Source organism: Lycium barbarum, chromosome 1, assembly GCF_019175385.1.
Source record: "Lycium barbarum isolate Lr01 chromosome 1, ASM1917538v2, whole genome shotgun sequence".
In the NCBI taxonomy this organism is placed as follows: domain Eukaryota; kingdom Viridiplantae; phylum Streptophyta; class Magnoliopsida; order Solanales; family Solanaceae; genus Lycium; species Lycium barbarum.
In genome coordinates, this window is record NC_083337.1 from 44614806 (window position 1) to 44627861 (window position 13056).

At 38.5% G+C, this 13056-nt stretch overlaps 1 protein-coding gene across 2 annotated transcripts; it reads right to left on the reverse strand.

Moving 5' to 3' along the window:
- Positions 1-1715: 1715 nt before the first annotated feature.
- LOC132635303 (probable galactinol--sucrose galactosyltransferase 2) lies at positions 1716-9393 on the reverse strand. 2 transcript variants are annotated; one of them, XM_060351633.1, is made up of 14 exons: positions 9182-9393; positions 7754-7973; positions 5815-6059; positions 5099-5189; positions 4854-4902; positions 4671-4762; positions 4467-4577; positions 4273-4371; positions 3513-4065; positions 3310-3377; positions 3076-3210; positions 2759-2976; positions 2476-2564; positions 1716-2364 (listed from the first exon to the last, which is right to left on the reverse strand). In XM_060351633.1, exons 2-14 carry the CDS (start codon positions 7942-7944, stop codon positions 2035-2037), a joined length of 2271 nt encoding a protein of 756 aa, XP_060207616.1. In that variant the 5' UTR covers positions 7945-7973; positions 9182-9393; the 3' UTR covers positions 1716-2034. The 2 variants fall into 2 exon arrangements, with proteins under 2 accessions (XP_060207616.1, XP_060207623.1); XM_060351640.1 differs by lacking the exon at positions 9182-9393 and adding an exon at positions 8842-8976.
- Between the last annotated feature and the right edge of the window lie 3663 nt (positions 9394-13056).

Here is a 13056-nt window from a genome sequence, read left to right on the forward strand (position 1 = left end):
AATTCAACATGAGGATTTTGTCGTGTGTCGTGTGTCGTGTTACGAGGAATGTCAAATCGTCTCAGGTTATCCCTTTGGATCTTAGTGGGCAGAATTTTGTTGCAAGTTGTCATAATTTCTTCATCACAACATCAAAAAAGTGCTTCTTGTCCAAAATCCTCTCTTCAATATCAGTTTCAAGAAAATCAAGATTCTGGACGTGCCAATGCTGCCGTAATTCCATCTGATCAGTTGAACCGTATTTTGAATGGGAATGTCAATTCGTCTCATAGTGGGAAGAATTTTGTTTCAACTTATGTGCCAATTTCTTCTTCATCACAACATCAAGAAAATGTGAAATCCTATGCTCTGTTACATCAGTTTCAAGAAAATCAAGATTTTGGACGTGCCGTAATACCATGTGATGAGTTGAGCAGTATTTTGAATGGGAACAGCCAACTTAGTTCAATCACAACAAAATTAAATGTTGGTCCCGTAATCTCTACTGAGGAAGAAGAAGGATGCTATGTTCCTATGGTATATGCATTGGATTAGTGCAAAAGGTCATCAGTTTCAAGAAAATCAAGAATTTGGAGGTGCCAATGCTGCTCTAATTCCATGTGATGAGTTGAGCAATATTTTGAATGGGAACAGGCAAGTTAGTTTACTCACGACAGAATCGAATGTTGCTCTGATAACCCAATTAACGGCGAACTCTACTGAAGAAGAAGAAGAATGTTCTGTTCATACTTTGGATCAAGAAACTTTTATTAGTGCAAGTGCCCAAGGTCCCAACTATGATAATACTGCTTCTTACCATAAACAACTTGATGCCTATGCTGCAGCTATACTCGAATTTAATCCCATATTGGTTCCTCCTTACATTCCACAAGATGATGAGGATCAATGCCCTCTTTTCTCTGAAGATTTTTATATTGGTCATACTGCTTTGTGGGGTTGACAGTTCATGATCATTGGCTAATTATATGTTTTAATTTTATCTGTCATTGCATTTCAGTTTTCATTTATACTCACTGCCATTGTAAAGATTCTTTGCAAATTGAAATTTTGTTAAGTAATTTTTCTGTTGATTGTAACAATATGATGCTGTTCAGGTTGAATTTAAGAAGTTCAACGTGATTACCTAGAAACATAAGAAAAAAACAATGATATGAGCAGCTGTTCAGGCTCACTGGTTACTTGTTAAATAGGAAGTGATTTTTTTTGCTTTTTGCAGATTTCTAGAAAGACTTATCAACAATGGTTAAAATGAGCAACTTCTTTGACTCCTGACCATTAGTATTATTCCTCTTTGTATGTCAAGGTAGTAACTGATATTTGTAGGAGTGTCAAGTAATTTTCCCAAGAACTTGGATAGGCTGTGGATTGGGTGCAACTTGAGTAATCCATCTAAGAGTTTTGATCAATTTGGGATATACGATGTAGCAGAAATTGACACACAAGAACTTCTCACATAGTTCATCAGATGCAACCATGATATTGACCAAAAAAAAAAGAAAAGGGTTCTGTTTAAGATATGATTTGAGTAATTTAAGTTATAAAAAAGCAACAAACAAATCCAGAAAGGTCTGAGTTGGGCATGCAAATTGGATTACGACATTGTTTAACCAAACACTGAACAATTCGCGGTTTCTCTTCTTTTGGATATAGGGGCAGACATGAGATAAGAGAATGATATCCATTCATTAGGAAATGATAGATCAAGACTATACACGTAGAAGGCGAAAACGCTGGATTCACATTCAACATTATCTAGATAGTTTTATTACAGAGACACATTCCATCCTGAACCATTCTCGTTATTGCTAACACTTGCGCTAAATCCTCACCCACTCTCGTTATTGCTAACACTAACGCTAAATCCTCACCCACTCTCATTGTTGCTAATACTTGCGCTAAATCCTCACATCATTGCTAATACTTACGCTAAATCCTCACATCATTCCTCCAACGAAATACAAAGCTTTCAGCCACTTCTGGTTCCATACAAAAGATTCTGTCAACAATTAATTCTCTTATCAGAGAAATTCCTACTTAGACCTGGAATTCGATATTCCACCTGTACATCTCTTCTTGCGGCACTGGGATGTTCATAGTAAGCAGTCCAGATTCGTTGTTGTAGTTGAAGTCAGTGTCTGCACCATCCACTGAGCATTTCAGGGGCAGTTGGGAAATGTAAACGCCAAAGCAGCCACATCCTCTGACCTTCAGTGAGACTGTAGCGGTCGGAGATCGGCTTCTCCTATCAAGGTGCTCGGGTTTCTCCTCAGAAGCCAGATGGACTTCATACTGATCAATGGCACCTCCACTGTTGATCATATCTAGCAGCCCAAGTGGAGCAAAAGAGATGTTTGTCACAATTTCCTGCACCAATAAAATGTTTAGTAAGATAAAGCTTTTGTTCGTTCCATCTTTTGGGAAAATGTGTTCAAGAAGCAAGTTTAGAACAAAAAGGTCAGCATGTTAAATGGTTACCTTGACAGGAGAAAAGTGGAACACTTCATACTCGAGAACTTTAAGTGTCACAGGCAGTGAAGCACCTCTTGGTAGCTGAACCACTTCCCCTGTAGATTAAATTATGGACAGTTAATTGGTAATCTAACACCACAGTCATACTTTGCAAGAGCAGAGCCGCCTTTCTTTTTTTGGTTAAGGAAAGACCTATGTTAAGGAATTGCACCACAATCATACTTTGCAAGATCAGAGCCACCTTTCTTTTTTTGGTTAAGGAAAGACCTATGTTAAGGAATTGCTTTACCTGATCTAAAGCAATAGACTACAGAATCCCCATTCCAACCAGGGCCAGCGAGTTGAGCAATGGTGTCAACATCAGTTGCTTGGACCGAACTTGTAAGTATGCCAGGAGATGCATCATGGATACGTGTCTTCTTTATGACCTTGCACCAGCCAGCACCTTGGCAGTTAAACACACCAACCACACCATTGCATTTGTTCACGTTCCATATTTTAAGCAAGCTGTCCAACATAAAGCGCGAAGGTTAAATTTCCGTGCTAATTACAAGAATGTTCACAATATATATCATATATGCATCAGTTGCATAAAGAATTGCAGACCTTGTCCCGTCTCTAGCTGGATCAACAAATAGGCAATCACGAGTAGGTCGGCCAGGCAATTGAGCGCGAAGCACTGATCCATCAGGAAGGACAAGCTTCTTCAGCAGCTCAAAGTTGTGATTTCCAGGTTTGTCACTGAATAACAGAAAAAGAAACTAGGTTAGATAACAGTTTCAACTTTCAAGTTAAAATAAGCAATAAGGAAGAACCAGACACAAAAGAACAAAACATTACCTCACATAAATTGGTGATCCTCCAACTGCTCGAGCTGCAGCATGATAATCAGCAGTAGGGTGAAGACTCTGCAATGAACATCTCAGTTATTAATTTACCTCATTTTACATCTAACGCATTCAGTATTAACTGACTTCAACTAACCATCATATGAAATCAAACACTGGATAAAATTAAAGGTAGAGTAAATATCAGACACTAACATGGAACATGTCCCAATCTGGTTGCATAAATTCTCCCAAGAAGAGCGAGTTGTAGCAAACAGAAGCTATATGGATGGTATGAGAAGCTGGGTCACGAGGATAATAATCATCAGAAGCTCTAACTAGAGCGGTTTGCTTGGAACTGTAGAGCCCATCAGTGTTATGATTCATGCAGGCTATGCATCCATTGTCAGGAAAGTTTCGAGCAATGGATGCTTCAAGGGCCTGGACATAGCTTCTCGTGAGGGATACTCTACCACCATGACCAGCACCAAGTGTTTCAATGATGTTCTGGACATCGACCTTGACTCCATCAACCCCACAGGATGCCAGATAGGCATGTAGTTCATTATAAAAGTTGAAGACCTTTTTCGGGTGCACCAAACCCAATCCATGAACTGCAAGACTGTCCATTACAATGTCAGGTTGGTTTCCCATTACTCCATGGGTCTGAACGGGGTATGCCAATGCAGTGTCATAGTGCTCGAGTCCAGGACCAGCAGGATGTACTCCACCCCAGTAACCAGCTAGGGCATGCCATACATATACATACCTGCATAGCAAATACAAATTTTAAAATGATAAGTATCACTTCACTACTAGCAGATCCTTTGAGACAAGGAGGAAAAGATTTGAGTGCTGAGAAGTACTTTGAATCCAACAGAAAACTAAGTAATTGAGTTATAAGTAAAAAGGTATTGTGGTGTGTGCAATTTTTAGAAATCATATAAAATACAACGATCAGAAGTTGCAAACTTACTTGACATTGTGCTGTTTCTTGGCTTCCTCCACTACATGCTTCAGGCCTTTCGTTTGGAACTTCTTGTTTTCTTTAATTCCTGTTAGCCTGTTGGAAAACCTACAAAACAAACATCGGAGATCATACATATAATTTTGTTTACTAGATCTGCAAATTACAGTAAAATAACGATTATAAATAGCAAGAAATCTTACTGTGCTCCTTCTTGTACTACACAATTAGCGTCCTTGGGTGCTTCATTGCCAATCTGTTGCCAACCATCATCAATAATCAGGAAACGTGGACGAACACCACCCTCAGATAAGCTGTCATAAAAGCATTACATCAATTAGTTCAACTCGAAAGACATCTCCAAGCAAAAACTAAGAAATAGCTCAATAAACAGTTAAAACAATTACCTTTTGAGGCCATCCTCAACACCCTCTACTGTGACATCGGTGTAAAAGGCATCCCATGTGCACCACCCAAACCAATCAATAATTGAGGGCAGCTACATGAAATCAACAGAAGATATTACACGCTCCCTTCAGATAATGGTCCGACCAAGATTTCACAATAAAAGTAAGAAAGCAACTATTTACCTTCTTCTTCTCTCTGTGATGGAAAGTTTGCAAGTGTTTCTCAACAGCTCTGTTGAGAAGAAAAAAATAAAAGGAACAAAACGCATTATTTATATAATTTAGAAATGGATGTCTCAATTGCTAGTTACAGTCATGCTAGTTGAGTACCAGTTACATTATTCAACAATTACTTCACACTGCAAATATACTATATATAATATTTTTGTGATTGTAATCAGAAAGATCTCAGGAAGTTAGAAGCTTACTTCACAGCCTGGTTAATGACTTCAAAGGGATTGGTCCCAGCATTCATGTAAACAAGATAAAGCCCTTGGTTGGTTTCAACAGCATTATCTCCTGCAAAAATAAATCAAACAGAACATATTGGTTCTTTCTCATTTACTATACTTTCTTGCCCACCATTGATGATCTACAGATTTTAGTAACTCTATCAGCATTGACATTTTTTGCTCAATATCACATTTATAGCTATAGGTCAAGCCCAATAGGTTAATATAGCCTCATTTTGTGGTAATAGGGAATAGGACTTGCAGCTTATCCTGAAGAATTATTTGCACAGCTTTGTTCATAACAGGTGAAAAAATATTGAGTAAAACGAGAAATGACATTGTCGTACTGTGCCCAACACACGTAGGCTACCCATAACCAGTTGAATGGGCCTAAAAGGCTAAACCAAAGACTTGGTCCATAGAGAGACGACTTTGTTTCCCAGAGCACCCAAATAGCAGGTACTTTTGCACATAGCCTTGGTCTTGGTCACTACCCAGTGTAATCCCACAATAGTGGGGTCTGGGGAGGGTAAGATGTACGCAGCCTTACCCCTACCTGGGTAGGGAGGCTGTTTCCGATTGACCCTCAGCAACCCTCAAAAGGTAAAACAAAAAATGGATGCAAGAAGTCTACTTAATCGGAATGTATGTATTACATTTATCAATTTTCCAATGGCTAGAAGGAAACTCACCACTCTCAAGGCAAATCTCCATTTCGTTCTTCTCATTGCCTTGAAGAACAGCACGAAACTGTCCCTCAAGTAGAGGGAGGAAGACCGTGTAAATAGTTGGGGCATCTTCATGCTCACCCTCAGTGGTGTCTTTGCTCTCCACAAGCATGAACTGGGTCTCCAAAGGAATATCATTTCCACATGTCCCCATTCTCTGAGTCATCCACCACAGCTTGAAACGGAATAAACACATGAACCTAGTATCCCTGTAACAACAAATATTAAAGAAATATGATTTTTTAGTACGAGTAGCATTCTGACATGCATATCACGTTTCATTCTTCTGCAACTCAATTCCCTGTGATCTTCTGAAATATGATAAACATGTAGTACTTCTGCATGGAATTGATCAAGTCAACCTTCACCCTCTTAGCATGAGGTAAGAAATTTAACAAAGTGAAGAAAGCATTTCACCACTAAAGATGGACTTCGTGACCATAAGGTCAGTTACATCGTCCCACTCATAATCAATTTGTACTTGTAATAAAGCAGTGGAATTAGTAGCACAATAGCTTCACCCAATTAGCTTATTATCCAGCAAGTCAAAACCCATACATTAATGTTATGTTAAATTCTATAAAAATAGTTTGGATACATGTACGGCCCCTTAAGCTTCTCCGAATTTTTCATTTAGACACTCAGACTTAGACTTGTTCCTATTGAGAACCTGAACTCAAGTCAAACTGTGTCTGATGTGGCAAAGTGACTACACACCCTTTCTCAGCGAGTTAAAGCCTAGAAAATGGCTAATTCATTTTTTAGTTTCCTTTTTTCTATGCGTTTCAAAATTTCTCCTTCTTCCTCACACTTTCCTGCCACTACCTCCGCCATTTTCCACGACCATCTGCCACCACGCCTCCTCCTCCTCCACCCTTCCCTCTTCCCCGTCTATTAGTCACCATCTCTCGCCAAAAAAACTTCGTTCACAAACCAATTCCTTCATCATCTTCAGATTCAAACACCTCATGTTGATAAAATGACGCTAGAAAAAAAAAAAGGCAACCCAAATGTGATTCTCGTTTTGAAACTATGAAACCGTTTCCTCTTTAAAAGACGAGAATATTTTGGTGCTATGTTCGGTTAAGGTCCAAGATAGATTCTTGTCCAGAGAAGGTAACAGTCACGAAATTTAATTATATTTGGAGCCTTCAAAATCAGATTTGAGTAGCCGGAAAAAGATTATGTTTGCTAGAAAATTTTATGGTGAGCCAACCAGATCCAACGTCGATCCTTTCTTTTAACATTTTTCAAGGAGAGAGGCTGTGGGAGGAGAAATAAATAGTGTTGAAAAAGAAGAATAATAAAGACTAGGAAGAAGAAGAAGGAAAAACGTATACTTACACTTTGTTTTTTTTTTCCCCTCTCTTTTCCTTTTTCTTATTGACACATTTCTTTGTATATTGCCACTTAACTTGCACGTAAACTACGCAGATTTAAACATTGCTGAAGATTGAGTGATATATGTCTAATTGACACAATTTATGCATAGATTTAAGTTAGGTCATAACCTAAATTGAGGTGTCTAAATGGAAAAATCTTGATAAGTTTAAGGGGCTGGCTATGTATTCAGCCTTATGGTTATCATGTAATAGTGAAAGAAGGGAAAAAGTATAACTTCATTTAAAGAACTATCGTTAATCAGACCATGTCATTTGTGCATGCTTATGCATTCTACTAAATGAATTAACAGTGGTCGTGTCGCTTCAACTGATGACAGAGTTCAAAGAAATGTTGGCGACAGAATTCAAAGAAATGTTGTGTCATTCTAACAACTTCTGTATCTTTCCTTTCCAGAAGAAGCCATCAAATGAACAAGCAGATCGTTGAAACGTTAACACCCTAAAATAAAATACCTAAACTCTACAGTAATTAAAAAGTCTGAGGACAATTAAATGCTTACTCTAAAACCCCAACAGGGAACACATGCAAGCATTTGCTCTGTGAAGCTGTTGCTCCAATAAATGCACCACTAACAAGCCCGACCCCCGATCCAGGAGTCAAGATAATGTTGTCAGGCACACCCTTCAGTATGGTCTTGCCATGGACAGCGAGGTTGCCATCATTGATGGAGATATTAGGTGTGACTGTCATTTTCTTTCGAGTTGATGTTTGACAATTAACTGCAGAGGAAAGAGCAACAAAAGCACGCTGTTAGCTCGAACGTGATATTGACATCTAACTATCTATATATGGTCACTTCGAATTTGTGGGGAAATGAAAAAAAGAATCTTTTGCAGAAGGAATCTTATAATCAACTTACATGTATTAGTAATTATGACAGATTAGAGATTCTAACACTACTAGGCTAATACCTTACAATCTCACACTTCAACAACAACGACAAATAGTTAAGTTAATGATGAAATACAATACATAAGTTATCAGCTCAAACATCTGAGATAGACATAATGGTTGAAGTATGAAAGGCAAGTTCATAGCTGACAAATCAAAGGGAACTCCATAACCAGCCAAATATTCATTTCTTAATTTGAAGAAGGTAAAGGGGACAAATTTGAAAGGGACTTAGGCTCATATTCATTAAATCAGTTTCTTAAATTGGTAATTTAGGCAATTAACCAGAATTTAATGAAGACAAAAAATTGGTAAATTCAAAGCATATACAAGAATATATTCGTAAGAATACAAATCAATCACCTCTTGTACGTCTCAAATTCTTCCCCAAAAACAAAGTGTCAACTGACCATCGATACGCAGGTAATATAGAAGCTGAACGTACAATCATTTTCCAATAAATTCACCAAAAATAAATTCTCCAGCAAAACTCTCAAGCATGTATAAACATAGCAATACACATTACAGGAAGCAAACACCTGTAATCACACTTTCTAGTATCAACTTCAACACAGAAGCAATTAAATCAGCTCACACACTTTCATGGGATCAACCAAAATATTTCGAATGAGACACGCGGTTCACAGAGTACAACGAAAATTGACATAATGGTAAAAAAAAACCCTGAAATATCACCTTTCCGCGAGTTTCAAACCCAACTATCAGTTGTTGTTCCCTTTGGGATGTTTTAATACATAGATTGTCGATAGTTCAGGTAGGAAAAGAAAATACTCCCTCCAATCCCAATTTATACGACATTCCTTCCTGTTAAGTCAGTCCAAGATTCAGAAGTATTCATTTCTCTCTTAAACTTCATGTCTAGTCAAGCATGATAGGTGGGTATGAAACTCGCAAAAAAGTGATAGTTCATATATGTTTTTAACCATTAACCCAAGAAAATTACCATCGATAAAAGCAACCAAGAAGGAGCCAGTAAAAATTAATTATACCTTTGGAAAAAAGAAAAAGAACTCACCTTAAACCTTAAAAGAAGATCAAGAAACTTTGGGTTGAAACTTCTAGCTGTATATGGAATATGGAAAGTAGAAGAAGAGGTTACTCAGCAGAAGCGCACTCCAGAAGGGAATGCAAACTTCTTTTGAGAGAAAAAGGAAACTTAGCTAAATGATTGCTTGCTCAACTTCTCAATCAATAATTATTGGTGTGCGCGTTTGTTTGAAAAATGATGCTACTACTCTTGGATTTATATAGTCCTTGCCTCGAACGATTTTTCCAGAACCAACTATCCGTTGTATGACACGTAGACTCCACACATGGTTATAAATATTGCATGAAACTCTTGTCTTTTTCCTATTTTCCTATTTTCTTTTCCTCTGGTTCTTTTTTTTTTCTATTTTTAGTTAATGCCACATAAGGGCCAAGGGGTAATTAAGCGGCTTCTTGTATTTACCGCCGCTCAGTCAGTTTGGGTGTTTTTAGGTTTGAAGAAACCTTTTTATGTGACTTGGCAGTATGTATACAACACGTTGCTACTATATTGGTATTGGATGCAAAAGAGTGTGCATTTATGAATTTTCTATTTTTAATTTTTTTATTCATATATAAGGATAATAAAAATTCTATGGCTTAGTGCACATTTTACTCCAACAATTGCACCAAAATTCTCTTTACGCACTTTTTTAACGGACCATTTAAGATCTTATGTATTAATTCAAACTCTATTTATGCTCAAAGATAGCATTATTCCAAGGAAAATATCTCTTTCCAACACTTGCAAAACAATTTCTTTATGAGTTTGTGCTTGGTTAAGCTTTTTGAAAGGGTTTACGAAGACTGTTTTTGGGGTTGTCATTTGATAGTAGGCGTTTGAACATAAGTTTGATTGAATTATTTTTAATTAAAATTGAAGCTGAAAAATAGTATTTGAAAATTGAAGTTATGTTTGGACATGCATTTAATTTGAAAAATAGTTGAAGTTTTCTGGGAGATTTTTTTTTTTTTTTTTTTTTGACTTGGAAAACTCGTGAAAACCAGTATTTTAAACTTGAAAAATTCATCTTAAAAAACTAACCAAAAGATCAGTCTAATATTGTAACGACCCGTTAGATCATTTTGAGCTTTTGAATTCTTTTTCTTTAAAAGACCCTTTCCATAACTTTAAAATAGTATTTTTAACTTGCGAGGATGGTTGACACAATTCCCGAGGCAATCAGGTTAGTATCGGAGAAGAAAAAAGTAAATTTGAAAGTTCTTAAGTTGAAGTAAAGGAAAAGTTTGACCAAAGTCAACATCGGAGGTTAACGAATTCGGATCTGAATTTCGACAATTCCATGAAACATGGAACGTGATTTATTACTTAGTTGAGTGGTTTGGACGAGTCCCGTTTCATAGACTTGGTGGAGATTGTAGTTAAGTTCATGAGTTAGAGTTGACCACAATCAACATCAGGTCAAGACAATTCCAGGTTGGTGTTTTGACTGTGCGAGCAGGTTCATAGCATGTTTTATGATCGAAATCCTTATTTTGTTTGTGTCAGGGAGGTTCGGGATGAGTTTTAGTTACTAAAATGGACTTTGAGCTATAGCTGGTTTTGTTGGGTTTCTGATGTCAGGCGTCGTTCTTCGTGATCGCGAGAAGGGATTGTGTTCACGAAGGGGGAGGGAGGGTAGGGGGTTGGTCTTCGCATTCATAGGTGGGATGCCGCATTAGCGGTGAGGAGGAGGGACCTAGGCCGGGTCAAGGCCACTCATCGCGATAGCAATAGTAGCGTCGCGTTAGCAATGGATTCAACCGGGTTGGGTCGAGATCGCCAGGCTAGCTGGCGTTTGCAAAGAAGGGCCGCGACCTGGGCAGTGTCTTAATTCTCAATTTGCTGCTTGATTGTTCTCGAATGTTGCCAAAAGGTGGTGTGTTTTTTGGATATCTGGTTCAATCTCAATCTTTTAACTATTTCTGTTTGGACGCAGCGCATGAGTTTCATTTATTTGCAGACGTCACATTCAATGCAGGTTGAGTTTGGGCAATTTAGGTCAAAAGTATAAAATTGTCTACTTCTACATAAATGGAGTTATTTTTAATAGTGTGAGGGTCAAGGACGGGTTTTGTCACGACCCAACCCCGTAGGCCGTGACTAGTGCCCGATCTGGGCACCCGAACGCATCTACCAAATGCTATCTCAAATTGTATCAAACCTATTCTAGTATAAAGCAGAAGCCGACAAGGCTTTATTTCCAATTTAGATAATTTCCAGAAAAATTTCGACAGAGTTTCCTTTGTTTTACGGACTATCCCACATACCCTGCACGCAAAAAATACCAACAAAGGCCACACAGGGCCAACAGAGTAACATCTAAATATATGCGGACCGGCCGCCGCGGCGAATGGGATCGCCCAAACACAACATATTCACACAGTTGTACAGAAAGATCCCAACCCACAAACATGTCCACAGACCTCTAAACAGACCGACAGAATCATATGACGGGACAGGGCCTCGCCGTACCCATGAACGAGAATATACATATATAGAAGTGACAGACTATACCAAAAGATGGCTCTGAATAAAAGAGCGCTCCAAGAATAGCAGAATGAGATCCTAAGCAGACGGATCAGCAAACCTGTCGTCAGTACCTGCGCGGCATGAAAACGCAGCCCCCGAAGAAAGGGGGTCAGTACGAAATATGTACTGAATATGTAAAGCCTGAGTTGCAGAAACAAAATCATAACTGGTGCAGAACATACAGAAAGTAAACGAAAAATCCAAAGTATCAGATACATATTTCCAAAACATGCAGAGTGTGTACAGAACATATGTCATATCAAATCCGGCCCCTGCCAAGGGACTCGGCAGACAGAACGTGGCCACCCTCCCGACGCTGGTGCCACAACACAGAAGAATCAGAATAGGGGCATAACCCCGTAACATAATATGTCATATCAGATGGCCATAGTAAATCATATCAAAACAAACGTACATGGCACAGCATACTCCACAAACCCATGTACGCATATACCTGCCCCCTCACATCGAGGCACGGCGAACAATGCAGGGGATTACGCTTGACAACATATCCTGGCCCGGGCTCAGTGTGGGAAACATTGGGGCATCCACGAATAGAGTCGTGGGAAACTAATGCAAGTAAAATATCATAAATGTTTCCATAGACTCGATGAGGCATATCAAAGACAAACCGATCCGATGAAGTCGGAAGGAATCATAGTAAATGAGTTTCGAGTATCAAAACAATTTATCAGAATTAATGGAATATTTAAAACCATATTAGTTAGGTAATTAAAAGGGTAGTCGAAACATTTCTTTCAAAAATCGTTCACAAAGGGGACTTTAGTACATTAAGGGCAAAACCGGGAATAGCGGGCCCACCTCGGAACAAGCAAGGCGGTGGGCTCAAATTACGCCCTTTAAGCTTATGGGGTCACCTATAAAGGTTCTGCGGACATTCTATAGCTTTTCAAGGAGTTTAGAGAAAGTTTACATAATTTCAGGAAAAGCATATCAAAATGGTTCAATTCTACTGAAGGAAAAACTGAGATTTTCTCTTGCGGATTCCGATGGCCAAGAAGGTCTTTTGAGGCCCGATTCCGATCCTAAAACACTTAGACATGCCAAAAGAAGGATCGGGGTAGCTTTACATACCTTTCAAGCTCCTTACGCCTTTCCAAACTCACTTCCCGTTTCGTCAAAAATCTGCAAATGGTCAAGTTTACCAATTGTAAGTTATAGATGCTACAAATTCAATTCAACTCTTATTTGCCTACCGAAATTTCGGCAGCACTTCCCCTATACATATAGCACCCCCGAGAATTCAACTCGGCTCACAATCATCAACAACAACCCAAACAACAATATCAACATCAACAACAAACACTAGA

Excerpts from the sequence above, each read along its gene's own strand:
- LOC132635303 (XM_060351633.1), bottom strand. The coding sequence starts at position 7,944 with ATGACAGTCACACCTAATATCTCCATCAATGATGGCAACCTCGCTGTC. Across the intron at positions 4,066-4,272 it reads AAGAAACAGCACAATGTCAA|GTATGTATATGTATGGCATG; the intron begins GTAAGTTTGCAA and ends TTTGCTATGCAG. Across the intron at positions 2,365-2,475 it reads TCCACTTTTCTCCTGTCAAG|GAAATTGTGACAAACATCTC; the intron begins GTAACCATTTAA and ends TTATTGGTGCAG.